Source organism: Kogia breviceps, chromosome 13, assembly GCF_026419965.1.
Source record: "Kogia breviceps isolate mKogBre1 chromosome 13, mKogBre1 haplotype 1, whole genome shotgun sequence".
Lineage (NCBI taxonomy): Eukaryota > Metazoa > Chordata > Mammalia > Artiodactyla > Physeteridae > Kogia > Kogia breviceps.
Window position 1 is genome coordinate 11,531,682 of NC_081322.1, and position 16,344 is coordinate 11,548,025.

General features: G+C 42.3%; 1 protein-coding gene across 2 annotated transcripts in view; it reads right to left on the reverse strand.

Moving 5' to 3' along the window:
* Positions 1-16,344, reverse strand: part of COL19A1 (collagen type XIX alpha 1 chain) — a 363,734-nt gene that overhangs the window by 42,524 nt on the left and 304,866 nt on the right. For both annotated transcript variants that reach the window (XM_067011389.1, XM_067011388.1), the window contains exons 33-40: positions 13,242-13,346; positions 13,107-13,160; positions 12,805-12,858; positions 7,773-7,826; positions 5,873-5,926; positions 3,609-3,653; positions 366-416; positions 236-280 (exon numbers count right to left, since the gene is read on the reverse strand). In XM_067011389.1, coding sequence (XP_066867490.1) covers positions 236-280; positions 366-416; positions 3,609-3,653; positions 5,873-5,926; positions 7,773-7,826; positions 12,805-12,858; positions 13,107-13,160; positions 13,242-13,346 — 462 coding nt within the window. The remainder of the gene's footprint in view (positions 1-235; positions 281-365; positions 417-3,608; positions 3,654-5,872; positions 5,927-7,772; positions 7,827-12,804; positions 12,859-13,106; positions 13,161-13,241; positions 13,347-16,344) is intronic.

Sequence of the window (16,344 nt, forward strand, 5' to 3'; positions counted from 1 at the left end):
GTTCTCAGATTTCCAAAAAGGGACACCACTACACAGAGTGCTGTTTGCCTTTATTTTGACTGTGTACATTTTCCCAATGTTACTATAATTGGTTTCATTTATCTCCTCCTGCAGAAAAAATTTTGTTTATATTTGTAACACATACTTTTCAGTGAACTTAGGAGGTCTGTGTGTGTGTGTGTGTGTGTGTGTGAGAGAGAGGCCGCTCAGCTAAAATACAAACAGCTGTACTCACAGGGGGGCCAGGTGGCCCTGGATAACTGGGAGCATTCACACCTCCCTTCAAAAGAAAAAGACAAAGGTGAGAAGAGATTGTAGGAACCCATAGCCAGGAAGTGATTTTACGTAATTAGAAAAGTAAATACCTGGATTTTATATAAACTGCTCATTGCACTTCCTTCATTGAATGGTACACCCTTAGAAAAGAAATGAAACATGGAGTTACCCTTTGAAGTTAATAGTGAGCATCTCTACCTTTTGTTGTTTCACCAAATGCTATTTTTCCTACTCTATTTTAGAAACTTGAGTTTAATGTTATGGGTAAAAATTATGATGTTCCCATTTTTGGTTCTTCTAAAGCAAATGTAGAAGAAAAAAAACCAGAAGGCACGTGAGCTCCTCCTGGAGGACGTGCACACACTTTTGGTGGGGCTGTGATGAATGTGCCGGCTTCACAGATGAGACACTAACGCGTTCAGAGGAAAGTATTATTTGCTCGTTAAAATTCAGTTTCTGAACTGCCAATTTATGCTAACCGTTTACAGCCTGCTGACCTCCAGGCCATAACACAGGAGTGCTGATGGAGATGTGAACAGGGAACAATTTGGCTACTGAAAGGTAATTTTTTTCCACACTCTCTTCATACTAAATAGAAAATTAAGGGAAATGGGGGAGATGATGTTACTCAGAACCCTGCATGGATGTTTCTACAAAAAGATATTCTTTAGAACAACAGGGAACAGGAACTTCCTAATAAATTGACCTGTGAATGCGAAGTCCCAGAGTAACTAACTCTTAAAGAGAACTCATCTGAGAGGCTTTCAAAATCATACATTTTGGCATTCAGGAAAAATTTGCATATGAAAATTTTAGTTAGGATCTTCTAGCCTTCTTTTTTTTTTTTTGGTGGTATGTGGGCCTCTCACTGTTGTGGCCTCTCCCTTTGCGGAGCACAGGCTCCGGACGTGCAGGCTCAGCGGCCACGGCTCACGGGCCCAGCCGCTCCGCGGCACGTGGGATCTTCCCAGACCGGGGCACGAACCCGTGTCTCCTGCATCGGCAGGCAGACTCTCAACCACTGCGCCACCAGGGAAACCCCTAGCCTTCTTTTAAAAAATTCCCATAGAATCATAACCTCCGTTTTCCTTTATTCTGATTTCCACGTTTCAGCTGCAAAACTGAAGAGCCATCATTGCCGTTTTTGGACCATGGTGGTCAGTGCATGCATCCTCCAAACACTTGTGAAGGAAGGAAAAATGCTCTGTTCATTTATTCCTTCAGTATTTCACTCGTTCATTGGACAACTGCTGAATGTCTACTGTATTTAGTCCTGGAGGGGGAAGGATACTTTTGTCTGAGATTTTCAGGCCCGCAGGCGGGTGCTTCACAGAAAAGACAACATTTAATTTGTTTTGAAGAATAAATAGTTTTGGAGAATCGGGGTGGGGGGGGCAAGGGAGATTTCTTAATCCATCGTAAAACAGAGGTCCCTTTTGAGAGCTCATGTTGTATTTTGCTGTTCTGTCCACTGGGGAGGGAGGGTATTTTAGTGTTTGAGCCTCGAATGCTGCCTTCCCTGCTTCCTTGTCAAGGGAGAAGGTAAGTAAAACAAAAATGAAGAGCACGTTTAGGGAAACAGAGTGCCAGTGTATTCACTGATGTGTGCAAACGTGCGATTGCATGCAGACTAGAGATGTATCTTTGCTGTCTTCAGCATCTCAGGAAACTCTTATCAGTGGAGAAAGCTGAGACGTGAAACTGCGCAGCAGCCATCCCCTTCCTTTCTCTTGTTTTTACATGAGGATGGTGCTTAAGGTGAGGACTTGGGCCATTTCAGGGCATTACTCAGTTTTCCTGGATGTCTCCCTTGCGTACAGGAAGCACACAGGTTATTAAACTTCTGATTGTTTTTCTCCAAAAAACCCCACAAAGTCATGGATGAATTCTGCCCCTTCTGGGGGAGTCTGGCTTCTTCACCTCTCCCTCTGAGGCAGGTGGGAAAGAACGCTTGGCTGGACCGACTCTGTGATGCTGTTTGAGCGAGACCCCACTTGAGGGCAGACTTGCTCCGGAGAGAGGCCCCTGTCCTCCCCAGCCTCCCGACGATGTGCACGCCTGTCTCAATCCCTAGCGCGAAAGCAGCGGTGGCCCTTGTCCATTTCGTTCACTAGGCGCCATATAAATAGAATTTCCTTGCATCTCCGGGCATCACGGATAGTAATGAACACACACAGCACAACACAATTTTTCTACCAACTCACACTGCCGGAAGGGGTGTCTTTTTACAGCCCCTCTCTTTTCTGTGAATGAGGCTCATTGAGGTTAAATGACTTTCCCAGGGTCCCCCAGGCAGGAAGTGGAGAGTCGGGGTGCACACCCACCTGAACTGAGTCCACAGCAGGGAGGCCCACAGTCTGCAAATCCGAGCAGTGTGCCTCGGGGCTGAGCTAATGCGAGAATCAGGGCTCCCCTAAGCCACCCTGGCTGTCATTCACATTTATACATAAAACTCAGATGACTTTTATCCTTGAGGGTATCTAAACGTAGTCTGACCTCTGAATCAAAAAAGCTTTCTTTTTGATTTCAACTACAGGACATTCTGAAAAAGGCAGAAGTATAGAGATAGTAAAAAGAGCAACAGTTTCTAGCGGTTTAAGGGACAGGGAGGTGAGCGATGAACAAGTGTAGCACAGGACGTTTTCAGGGCAGTGAAACTGTTCTGTATGGTACTGTAATGGTGGATACACGAGATTATGCACTTATCAAAACGAATGGACCATATAACCGAAAAAGTAAACCCCAAGGTCAACTACAGAGCTTAGTTAATAATAATGTATCAATATCAGCTCCTCAACTGTAAAAAATTCTACTCTAAGCAAGAAATTATATTACCTGGATACTTAATGTGACAAATAATATTTCTCAACATATACTGCATAATAATAATTTTGTTTTACATGCCACTGAAAAATCATTATATCAGAGTTAGAAGGATCTTTATGCATATGTTTTTGGTTTTTAAGCTGAGATAAAATTCACATACCATAAGGTTTATACTTTTAAAGAGTACAATTCCACACTAATGTAAGATATGAATGATAAGGGAGACTGCGTGTGTGTGGCAGGACCATATGGGAACTCTTTGTATTTTTCTGTGAAATTTTCCTGCAAACATAAAAAATCATCCAAAAAAAAAAAATAAAGTCTATTTAAAAAAACAACAACAAGAAAACAAACAAAAAAAGTAAAATCCTTTTTTCTTTTCTTTTCCATCATGGTTTATTACAGGATATGGAATATAGTTCCCCGTGCTATACAATAGGACCTTGTTGTCTACGCAAGTCTTAAGTAAAAGCATGAATTTATGTTTTAAGCCTGAAACAACTCACAGGTGGTCCAGGTGGTCCGGGTCTCCCAGGGGGTCCCTCGCTGCCCTGCAAGGGGGTACACAGACCAACATCAACGGCTCAGACATTTCTACTCCAGGTTTATGAACCCAGTTGCACTTGCTCAGAGAGCCACATTCCGAAGTCAATATGACTTGTCATTTTGCAAAGTCTTATTCAGCGGGGCTTTTCCCTTCACCTGGAGAACTGACATGACTAGACCACGGGAAAGGTAAATGCCTTTTCCCACAGGCATTCAGATCCGCACGGTGTGAGCGCCAGGGATGAAGCTTATTTTTAGGTGGAGCCAGACAAGCAGGTGACCAGGGCCTGGACTTCGAGTGCAGCTGGGGGAACTCTCCCCACATGGGGGTGCAGAGCACAGTTCCTGAAGGCTGGGGCAGCTCAGGGACACGTTTCTTTGGGTCAGACCCTCGCTCCTAGCTTCACCTCCACCACCTTCCTCTTTTGGGAACCAGAGAGGGCATCCACGTGCTTTGACTAAAGTAGAAAATCACAACCTGTGTGTGTCTGCAGGAGGAAGAGCTTCTTTCACAGCCTAAGTGAATATCAGGCATGTCCCACTGAGCAGAAGTGACCGTGGTACAATGTTGTATAAGGGAAATGTTCTTTACAATGTAAACAGCCTCAGACATTCTGCTTCCAGGCAAAGCAGGCTGAAAATGAAATGTGTGAGAAACGCATTCAAGTGGAAACTTGAAAAATGGGATTTCATCTATATTTTGATAAAACGTAGGATGCTTATTGGTCCTTGATAAACAGAGGTGTGATTGATACTTGATACTCCTTTTGGTGCCTTTAACCAGTTTTTCCTGTAACTGCTTTTTTTTTTTTTTTTTAGAATAATAGCCTCATAAAATCTTTTGAGTCCTTCAATATCGGGGGCGATGGCAAGAAATGGTTAATTAAAAAAGAATCCAGAGAGAGTAAAATTCCTACTTTAAAATGCCCAAGAATTTGGAGGGATTTTAGTCTACTTTCATAAATTTGATGAAGGATTTTATTCCAATCTCCCCATTTTTTTAGTAACCAAAGAATCATAGAAACCTCTTGATTGTATCTTTATCAATAAAAACCAACCGTAAAGTTTTTCTTGCAATGTATCTGCCTGAGAAGGAGTGGCCATGAGTATACGGTCTCTTTTCCCGAACTGCTGACGGCGGCTCTCTCTCTAAGACACTCGGGGCTCTGCTGGCTGTGTCCTTCAGAGAATCATGTTGTGCTTCTCATGACAACAAACAAGGAAAATATGCGCCTATTGAAAGGACTTTTTTTTTTTCCGGCACAATTAACAGCCATATTTTCATTCTCGATTGTGCCCCAAAGCTCATCTCAGTGTGGAACGCCCATTAACTTCAAAAGGCAAATCTCTGACTGAATAATTTCCATCGAGAATAGATCAAAAAGGCTGGTGGAGTTGGGCAAGCTCCCTGGGATGCTATCAGAAAAGCCGTGCTGAGATGGTGCAGAGTAAGCGCGTTGTCGCCTCTCAGTTTGGGGGTACTCCTTGGCTCCGTGATGCCATTAGGCCCCACTTCTACCCCCATTTTGGGGTGGAAGCCACTTGAGTAGCTCACATGGACTCCGGATGCTTAAATTTCTCTCATCTGAAGAGTCAGCCCGTGTGACTCACGTGCTGGCTCTATCGCACTGTGGGTGACGCTTTAGACCCTAAATTGGGTAACTGTGGGAACTTCCTGCTGAGACTCCTCTTTTGCTGGCTCTCCCTGCTGACCACAGCAGCCCATCTGTCCTGTCAACCGGACTCCCCAGGAAGCGAGCTGTGCTGGTTCTTTCGCGGATCCCCCCTACGACCCTCTACGGACAGAACTTGCAGATTTTCTCAGCAAGCACGTCCCTGACTGGAACCCTGGTTCTGAGGGCTAGCCTGCTGTCGGGAGCCTTGGCACCTGCGGCTGGACTTCCAGACACAAACTACTTTCCTGCACCTCATCGGGAGGCGACCCTCGCCCCATCCTCCCCCACAGTGGACGCCCAGGGCCCTGGGTCCAGCTTGGACGTTTGCTGTGTGGCACCTATGTGCCATTCATCCTCTCCCCTGGGAACATATCTCTTATCTTCAGACCAATTTTGGGACCTATGTCTTTCCAAGCCCACTTCCCTGACCTCACTCCTATAACACTTTGAGGCTTTGCTTGATCTTATGGATTTCTCTGTAAGCAGAACTCACCTTGCCCCTACCCCCAGCCCCAGTCTGGACAGTAAGTCAGGTTTTCCCTCTGTACCTTGTCACCCTTTGTTCCTGAGGGCCCAGGATGTCCCGTTCTCCCCAACAAGCCCTGTGAAACACAAAACTAAGTTTGTTACAGAAACAACAACTAAACGGCCAAGGGTCTTGGAAGTTGGTTGCTCAAACTGATACATTTTGAAGGTCATTTGATCCTAATTAAATCAGTCCTATAAGCTTATATTTCTTCAGGCTGATACAGCAGCTGTATCCTGCTGATAAGCCCTTGGAAGGATAAAGTTTGTATCTGTGGTTGCTTTTTTTTTTTTTTTTTTTTTTTTTGTGGTACGCGGGCCTCTCACTGTTGTGGCCTCTCCCATTGTGGAGCACAGGCTCCGGACGCGCAGGCTCAGCGGCCATGGCTCACGGGCCCAGCCGCTCCGCGGCACGTGGGATCTTCCCGGACCAGGGCACGAACCCGTGTCCCCTGCATCGGCAGGCGGATTCTCAACCACGGCGCCACCAGGGAAGCCCTCTGTGGTCGCTTTTTCACCTTGGCCAACCACATTTAATGACCTTAATTGGAACCATTTAATACATTTAAGAATTTAGCCTTGCTGTTTAAATGGCAAGTTACATAGCATTATGCCTTCCTAAATGAGCTATAATTTTGGTGGTGACCAATATTTAAATACTTCACAGAGCAGACTTAACAAGGTGAGTTATGCGATCTGCATTTTACCAATGGAAAATAAAATTTAGTTTAAAATCTTCTTTGAGAATAGAGTTAGCTATCATTTCCATGGCTCCTTTCACAACTCTCTCTCTTAACTTTTAACTTTGGTGTACAATTTAGAGCCAGGTTTGTTCTATATAACTGTGGTGAAAGCACAAAAGGTAACATTTTCATTATGGCAAACCCATGATTGAAAACATGAAAGAACACGATTACATTCCTACATACCATTTGCCTAGGCACTCTAAGAAGGAAAGAGCTGGAAAAATTGAGGCTTGAGTAGGGTTGCTAGATTTAGCAAATAAAAATACAATATTTGGGACAAACATGCTATGAAAGTATTTATTTACATGAAATTCAAATTGAGCCTCATGTCCTGTAATTTAACTGGCAACCCTAGATTTGAGCTCTGCTTTAATGAGGGACTGGGTTTAGCAGGTGGGAAAGGAAAAAAGATTGTTTTCAGCAAACAGGGTAACTGAAGACTAAAAGGCCCTGATGCTGTGTTTGAGAGAGACAGCGGAAAAAAGTGCCGACTAAAGTAGACTGTAGGGCTTCCCTGGTGGCGCAGTGGTTGAGAATCCGCCTGCCGATGCAGGGGACACGGGTTCGTGCCCTGGTCCGGGAAGATCCCACGTGCCGCGGAGCAACTAAGCCCGTGAGCCGTGGCCGCTGGGCCTGCGCGTCCGGAGCCTGTGCTCCGCAACGGGAGAGGCCACAGCAGTGAGAGGCCCGCGTACCGCAAAAAAAAAAAAAAAAAAATAGAGTGTATTTTAAGTCAGAAACAGGAATAAAAGTAAATTGAATCTGATAATCCTTGACCCATTTTTTTTTTTCTGTCTAGAGAATAAATTCTTAGTTTATGGCGCTTAAAAATGTAAGGGTGTAACCATCAGAATATCTTTCCCTAAGGTTAATGCCAGAAAAATTATAGCTAAAGACAGATAACGCTCCTCTACATCCAACGTCTATTCAAATAGACTTGCTTCATCACAGACTGCTTTCTGGTCTGGTAGAATTTTCATGACAAGTCCCCACAACCCCCAGCGGCCTTAAGGAATACTAACAAAAATCTGAGATGTTGGATGCTACTTTCCCCAGCAATAGCTGCATAATCCACACAGAGGGACAGAGAACAAAAAAGCAATAAAGAATGTGAGTTCACTTTGCATCATACCAGCAGATATGAATTGTGAGTGAAACTATTTTAGCAAATACTTACAGGGGGTCCAGTCGGGCCAGGAGCACCTGGAAGTCCCGGAACGCCTTGAAGACCCTAAAAGAGATAGTTCCTACCATAAAATCTGTTATATCATTGGAAACAAAGCATTTTAGTTCATCAAATATTTTGACGATTGAAAACTACCCATCTTTGCTGGCTAATCAAGAAACACATTTGTCATCTGCAAACACCCGTTTTCTAAGAGTAAGGATGGCAAGCTAAAATGCCACGGCATGGAATTTGTTACAAACAGAATTTAATGTGTTGGTGATTCATAGAACATTTCTGATCTCACAGAGCCCCTCCATTGACGATAGCATCTTTGAGAAGCCGGCACTGCTAAAGCATGAAAATATAAATTTCAGATGAGCAGAATGCCATCAAAGCAATACATGGTTACACTAATGCTTCTTTCAGCTGGTGGAACAACGGACTCTGTTTTATGATACAGTATTTAGTTTAGCCGGCCAGTTCATTGTAAGAAATACAGCTCATAGGTGAATTTAAATTTAGAACCCTTAATGGCTTAAGCGTAAAAGTGAAGAGATAGCTTCTTAGGCCCCGCCTAAGATTTGTAGCATCATGCTAATTATACTGGATACATTTATATATTCAAGGAAGAATTGGTAAGATTAACTGATAACTCATGTAATTAATTTGTTCCTTTACCAAGTAAGTCAGCAAAAGAATATTAGTTAAATAAGTTACATAAAATCCATAACATGGGGCTTCCCTGGTGGCGCAGTGGTTGAGAGTCCGCCTGCCGGTGTGGGGGATACAGGTTTGTGCCCCGGTCTGGGAAGATCCCACGTGCCACAGAGCGGCTGGGCCCGTGAGCCATGGCCGCTGAGCCTGCGCGTCCGGAGCCTGTGCTCCGCAACGGGAGAGGCCACAGCAGTGAGAGGCCCGCGTACCACACACAAAAATACATAATATGAAATGTTTTGCAACTGTTAAAATCATGTTTCAAAAGCTATTGAATAACAAAGGAAACGTTACAAAATGTTACATAGAGTAAGGTCCAAATTATTAAAAAGTTAGAAATGCATTTCATTAACTATGAGACTGATAGAGGCTCATAATGCCTTATCTGGAAACTTTAGTGCCAGGTGTGTTTCAGGGTTCTGAGTTTTCAGGTTTGTTTCAAAGGGAACACAGTGCTCGTACTGGATAGTACGTAACACTCCCATGGCACCTGAGGCAGCACCTGCTAATAAACACACAAATATTTCTATAGCAAAACATATGATAGTCTCACCAAGTGGGATAAATAGACTAGCTCCATATGACGTCAGGTCAGATTTTGCTGCCAAATAAATTTGCTGCAAACTTGGGAAAAATTTCCCAGGTTTTCAGAGGCATTTGAACTTTGGAATTGTGGCCAATAATATGACTTTTACCAACAGTCGGAGAAGTACAAATAGGAATAACTTTTGTCTTTTTAGTGCTTTTGTGTATTTCTCAAATTTTCTATAAGGAACTCAGATGACTTCTACAATGGGAAAAATATACTTTTAAATACCCATTTATTATTTCAGATAACCATATGACGTGTCAAGTTCTATTTTGAACGGTTCCACTTTTTCAGGATTGAATTTTCTTTACTGAGTAATCCTTTTATAGTGCCGAACCGTTCATTGTTATAATAAATTCCTTTACCCTTTACTGCGATGAAATATGCTAATTTTATACATATTATAAATACCAGGCGAAGTGACCATGGTAAAATTGCTACATCGTTATCTATGGGAGCTCTAGAGGAACAAAGTTCTACAGGATCAAGGTTCTTTGCATTAATGGGATTAAGGACCAAGCTCTGCCAGGTCTGTCCATCTAATGCCTAATGGGATCATATATTCCTTCAGGTTTTTCCATGTGATGGGAGGTGAAGAAATGCTGGAAAGGCTCTCCTTGAATGTGTAGAAATTCCTCATGTAACAAGAGTCTTGGGTAAAATCTTATGTATACTTGTGTTAATGTGGACATATACTTTCTTCAAGATGGTATCATCCTCACTGGCCATGCTCAGTGGGTGGGTGCGTGTGTGCACGCACATATGCACGCATGTGCCCATGGGCATTTGTGGGCGGTACACATTGGCATGTTGTATTGACTCTCTTTATTCCCCCACCATTGACTTGTTTACGGGGTTATAAGTGGAAAGGAAACAAATTTCCTTTGGGAATGGATCTCTAAATGTCTGGAGATGATAAATGCTGTGGCACAAATGGCTTTATCTCAAAACACCCACATTTCCATAAAATTCTCTCTGTATGTACGTGTATAAGATATGTGTGTTCATATGTATTCTTTATTTTTTTTTTTTTGCTACTTTTAGTCTCAACACCGAATCAGTCTAGAGATGCTGAGTGAGTCTTTAGGTAGTCCAGTTTATAAGATTGGGATTCATTAACCTTTGAAGACTACATTAAACTTTAAAGTAAACCTCAGTCCATAAATTTAAAAAAATCATTCTCAGCCATCTTTCTCTGAACAAGCTGAAATTCTGTAATAAGGGTAAAAGTTACTATGTATGTATAAAGGAGCAAGCAGGTAATTTTATAAGACAAGAAAGGTCACTAAAGAAGACAAATACCTATTAAAGAGTAGGACAGTCAATTTAGCATATTGTACCAAACTAAAATACAAATTAAAATTTACTGCATAGTCAAGGATCATTAGAGCTAAGTTCTTTCCCTATTCTGGTATTTTGATTTTGCAAGTCCTACCTCAGTTGCTACCAAGAATATTTATTTTTCCACTGCTACAACTTATGGCTGACAATATTTTTCATGTCCTATCAATTATTATTCTAAAATATTGTAGAAAGACCTGTATTCCAAGCAAGAATTCCCTCTGACTATGAGAGGTAAGTCTGTTTTCTATCAGCATCTGCTAATTAGCTACCTTGCATTGTGAAGCAACATCTGTAAAAACCGTTGAGGATAATGTCACTTTTTTTTTTTTTTTGCGGTACGCGGGCCTCTCACTGTTGTGGCCTCTCCCGTCGCGGAGCACAGGCTCCGGACGCGCAGGCTCAGCGGCCATGGCTCACGGGCCCAGCCGCTCCGCGGCACGTGGGATCTTCCCGGAGCGGGGCACGAACCCGCGTCCCCTGCATCGGCAGGCGGACTCTCAACCACTGCGCCACCAGGGAAGCCAATAATGTCACTTTTGTAAGAGCAATAAACCGAAAGGCAACTCCTCTCTTTAAGTTCCCAAATGGATTTAATCGACCATTGGATAATAATTAAATAATAATTGGGAATTCCTCAAAGAGACAGAGTGTCCTGCATCTTTTCCACTAAGGGTAGAACAGACATCTTAGATTTTGTATGATTAGATATTATATGCATATTAAAATAGTATAGTTTATTGGCCAGCTAGAAATACATATGTTCTTGGGCAAAGTTTCATTCACTTAAACAAATCAACAAATTAAAATTTCAGGGAATATCTGAGTCCAAGTAGAAGACAAGATAATATTCAATATTTCCCACCTGCCTGAGAGGGACACGCTGCAACGAACGCCCCGTTACCCCCCAAAGGCCCAACTGAGCTAGTATGTTACTTCAGGTTTATTCATACTATTCATGTGATGTGAAGAAACAGTGAAGAATCTCCTCCTGAACTAGCTGGAATTGTCTACGTGTCTTGTGCAAAGTCTGTGTACACTGTGTTAAAGAGTCAACAAGGTGTACTTAGGGAAAAGCACACTAAAATAGTGAAGGAATGAAGGAGGGATTTCAGTTCACCAGGAGTGCTAAGGCTTCTGAAGAATCAATAAAAGTTAACTTCTAATAAATTTGATTTAGAGTCACTTATGAAAAAACCCGAATTCCAATTATTTCCTGATCTTTTTGTTATTACATTCTCAATTGCCTTTAAAGCCTACTTCTTGAGTCTAGGCAGTTAAAAGCTGTTCGACTATTAAAATCAGACACTGTGCTTGAACTTTAGTGCAACTTTCTGTGGAGCATGAAGATGCAAAAGCTCCATAACTCTTCCTTATTTAGAAAATAAAATGCCTTTACTGTTTTATTTACAGATGAAAAGAAATGTTGTATTTCTTTGTTCCTCAATTTCTAACTTGGAAGAAAAACAAGCCAATCCTCCCAGTCTTCTTGAATAGAATCCACGTTAATTAAAAAAAAATAACACGATGATAATTTATAATGTGAAATATATAACTCCAACTCAAAAAAAAGATCTACTTTATATCATTTTGATTTTCTGCACTAACATCAAGGTTAATATATGCCAGATGGCTTGCTTACTTTCATTAAGAATTATTAGTATCAAAACGGTTTAAACGCACAAGAATTCATCATCCTAATTGGTTTTTCTAAGAGCGAATGGGAATTATGCAGGAAAGAAATGCTACCCCGAGCACCAGTGTGGCCGAGAGTTAGAAAATTATGCCACCATCTCAAGAGCACATTTGACTTTGAAGCTTAGTGGGAGGGCGGGCAGCTGACTGAAACCAGTCCAAGCAGACCCATTTGATAGTTTGTTTGTTTTTTTTTCTTCCTCCCAAGAGTTTGAAAGTTGAGCAGAGATACAAACAAACCGAGGTCACTGAAACTGAGTCACGTTACAGCAGCAGCCCAGGGAGGTTCTGCTGAGCTCTGGAGCTGCCCTATCCCTAGGCTGGTTGCTAACTATCCCTTCAATTCTATGAGCTACTCTGGGATTCTTTTCAGTAAATCTCATTTTCCTCTTTCCTCTTGCTTTTCTCTTGAGAGAGCTGGAATTGTTACCTGCTAGGAGAAAACAGAAACGTAGTAACTAATATGTTAACTTTGTGTTTGAATTCCCTTGTCTCAAAAACTGGATCACTGAGAATAAGCATCAACGTATTATTTAAAATGTGTTAACATTTGGAAAAGACCTGTCTTTGTTTCTATTTGTTTAGCATCAAACATGAGATATAGGAAAGTTGATGTCCTTTTGTTGTGTCACATGGAAAGAATCAACAGTAGGGCTGTTGAGGATCAGAGGAGATCAGTAGGATCAGAGAAGAGCCTTTTACCTCATTGCCTTTCTCCCCAGGTATCCCCGGGTAGCCTCGCTCTCCTTTGCTCCCCTAGAGACACAATACTTTAGTTAGTACACTCAGTCATTTTGTCATCTTTTGGGAAAATGAACATATCTCTTCTCAGGACACTTGGGGCATGTCATTTGGACAGAATCGGGGGGAAAAAAAATAATGACATCTGCAAATGGCTTTTACACCACTTTTCCAAAATATTTTTAGAAAAAGGACTGTATTTTAAAATGTATTTCTTTTTTTTACCCTTAATTAAAGGTTGCACACAGGAGAGACTTCCTTACCTTGGGTCCCTCTCTGCCTGGGACTCCTGGAGGACCCCGTGGCCCTACATCGCCCTAGAGGACAGAGCAGTCACAGCTGAGAGAAGGCGCCATGTGTCACCTCCAGGGTCCACCAACACTTAGCCCCCTTCTTACCTTCTGGGCTACAGAATCAAACTGTCCAGGCTCACCAGTACCTGCTTCTTCTCCTTTGCTGCCTTTCAGCCCAGGGACACTGGCTTGGCAGTTGCCACAGAAGTTCTAATGAAGATAGAGATAAGGTCACTGGACATTCATTATTCACTGATTGGATTTGAACTTCTATTTGAACTTCGGTGAGAGCTGAGTGACAGCCATTGCTATGTCACTCTACTTTCAGCAACTTCATTTATTCAGTTTGAAAGACTACTTTGGGGGGAGGCAAAAACCATTTTAAAGGATAAACTCGTAAGTCAAGAGCACAGAGTTTCAATTGCTTAGCAGCATGTTTAAAAAGGGAGGTGACAATAAAGTTTGGAATAACCAGCAAGATTACAGAGCTCACAAAACCAATAGCATAAAGCATAAGAAAGAAAGAAAGGATGGAAGGAAGGAAGGTAGGAAGGAAGGAAGAAAGGAAGAAAGAAAAAACCGGGAAGAAAGGATTTCCCCTTTTGAGAGCCCAATCAGTTGGAGGACCCTAAACACAGCTCACTAACCTTTTATTTGTTAGGGGAAACACTCATGTGGGCAACAGTTAATTTGAGTGACTGGGACTTGACTTCTAAGTCAAATCCAAGTGCAGAAATGTAAGTGGAATCACCTTTCCATTGCCTTCTCTGTACTCTTTAGCTGATCTGCAAAGGCTTCAATTTAGGTATCTGACCTTACAAGATAAACTTCTTATCACATAAAGCCTACAGAGGCTTACTTTTAAATAAACTGTTATGAAAATATGATCAGGAAAGGCATAAGATAGGGACTACTGAGTGGGGGAGACAGTTTAGATTTAACAACCGACCAAAGGGAGGACAGTCTAAGCCTCAATTCTTCCATCCTTTTAACCAAAGGGAAGAATCCTTAAGCATGAAGAGGGAACGGAAGCTTGCCTGGGAAGCTGGCAAGGAAGCCCATGAAGCTCAATATTTTTGACCCAGTGTATATCAGCACAAGTTTGATTTCCAAACATGTGCTCCATGGAAGACTAATTTTGTTTGATATATTTTTGTTTTGTTTTGTTTTTTGCGGTACGCGGGCCTCTCACTGTTGTGGCCTCTCCTGTTGCAGAGCACAGGCTCCGGACGCGCAGGCTCAGTGGCCGTGGCTCACGGGCCCAGCCGCTCCGCGGCACGTGGGATCTTCCCGGACCGGGGCATGAACCCGCGTCCCCTGCATCGGCAGGCGGATTCTCAACCACTGCGCCACCAGGGAAGCCCCTTGTATGATATTGAAAAGGTTCTGAGGCAATTTGCCTAAAAAATGCTGGGTCAGAACAGTTCTCTTTATGGTTGTCCTTCTCAGAGCTGGAATACATGAGAAGGAGTTGGAATGTGCAGTTTCCCAAACTAATTTTACCACTGGGATCATTCCACTGAGCTAATGTGCTGGTACAGGAGTTAAGAAACACATACATAATTGTAGAACCACCCCTACTAAATCTGAAAAACTGCGAAGGTAGAGATGCTTGAGGACTTCAGAGAACCAAAAAGCTTTCCGTATTTCAAAAAGTATAAAGAATGTCTACTGTATCTGTAGACATTATAACATGGCATATCAATATATAGTAACATTTTAGAATGGATTATTCAATTGATTGTTTTTTAATTGAAGTATAGTTGATTCACAATGTTGTGTTAATTTCAGGTAAATGGCAAAGTGATTCAGTTATACATACATATATATCTTTTTTTTCAGATTATTTTCCCTTATAGATTATTGCAAAATATTGAGCACAGTTCCCTGTGCTACAGTAAGTCTTTGTTGGTTATCTATTGCATACAGTAGTGTTCATATGTTGATCCCAAACTAATTCATCCCTTCCCCCGTTTCCCCTTTGGTAACCATAAGTTTGCTTTCCATGTCTGTGGGTCTAGTTCTACTTTGTATATAAGTAACCTTTTAGGATGGATTATTCATTTGATTTTTATTGAAGTATAGTTGATTTACAATGTTGTGGTAGTTTCATGATTGTTTTAATAAAACATAAAAAATGGAAATAATTACAAGTCAATAGGATTTTCTAGAGTCATTTCAAACTGACCTCATCTTCTTTAGGTTAGGGTTACTTGGATGGTAAATGAAGGAAAAGTGGATTTCATTAAGGTTCTTGAAAAAATATCTTTTAAGATTTTTCTCATGGAGAGGATAAAGACGCATCAGTCATCAGCTAACACACGATCTCGTCCAGAGAAGGAGTGATACACAAGATTACCCTGGAGGAAGGTCTTTGGAGGTGAACCTCATGCGGGCTGGGAAATACGTCAGTCCTTTTCAACACGTGATTCAAACACAGCTTTTGAAAACAGAGAGCAGGACGATCAAGTCCGCCAAAGACTTTAAGACAGAGTGGGACAGTTAATGTACTGGGTGACAGGATTAGGATTAAAATCGCCATATGCTTTGGGGAACTACATGCTTCTCTTCTGCTGAATACAGCTCGCTGGGACTGTCAGTCAAGGGTCCTGCCCACCTCCTGCCAACTGGCTCCCCTGAGACTCAGAACCTCCATGAGGTGATGCTGGGTCTGGACCGCGGCAAAGCGCGTTTATTAAGGGGATGCTGCCCTGGTGAAACGGTTGACTACTTGCGTGTCTGAGGCCGTCGGAGCCCTGGTTCTTCTCCCGGTCAGAGCCTGTTTACAGTCTCTTTGTCTGTAGTGCGAGCTGCCCCACCACCCCATCGGTATAGGCAATAGTTTAGTTTGATCCTCAAAGAACCCGAACTGCTCTGGAATGATATAACGCCTACAATCCCGCCATTTCCCACATCACTGCCCTCGTAAAGAACACGAGGCTCACTGCCTGAGGGCCTGCACTCCTGTGTTAATGTCGCACTTGCTGGCTGTGTGACTCTGAGTAAAGCACTTAAAGTAACTCCTCAGAATTTAGGTCTCTCATGTACAGAATGCGAAACTCCACAGCCTGAACTCACAGGATTCTTGTGCAGATTAAGTGAGATGATATAAGTAAAGCAGTGTGTTGCCTGGTATGTAATCATAACTCAATAAACATAAGATCCTCCTGAAGCCCCCTTAAATACTTTTTCTGACTTATGAGAAAAT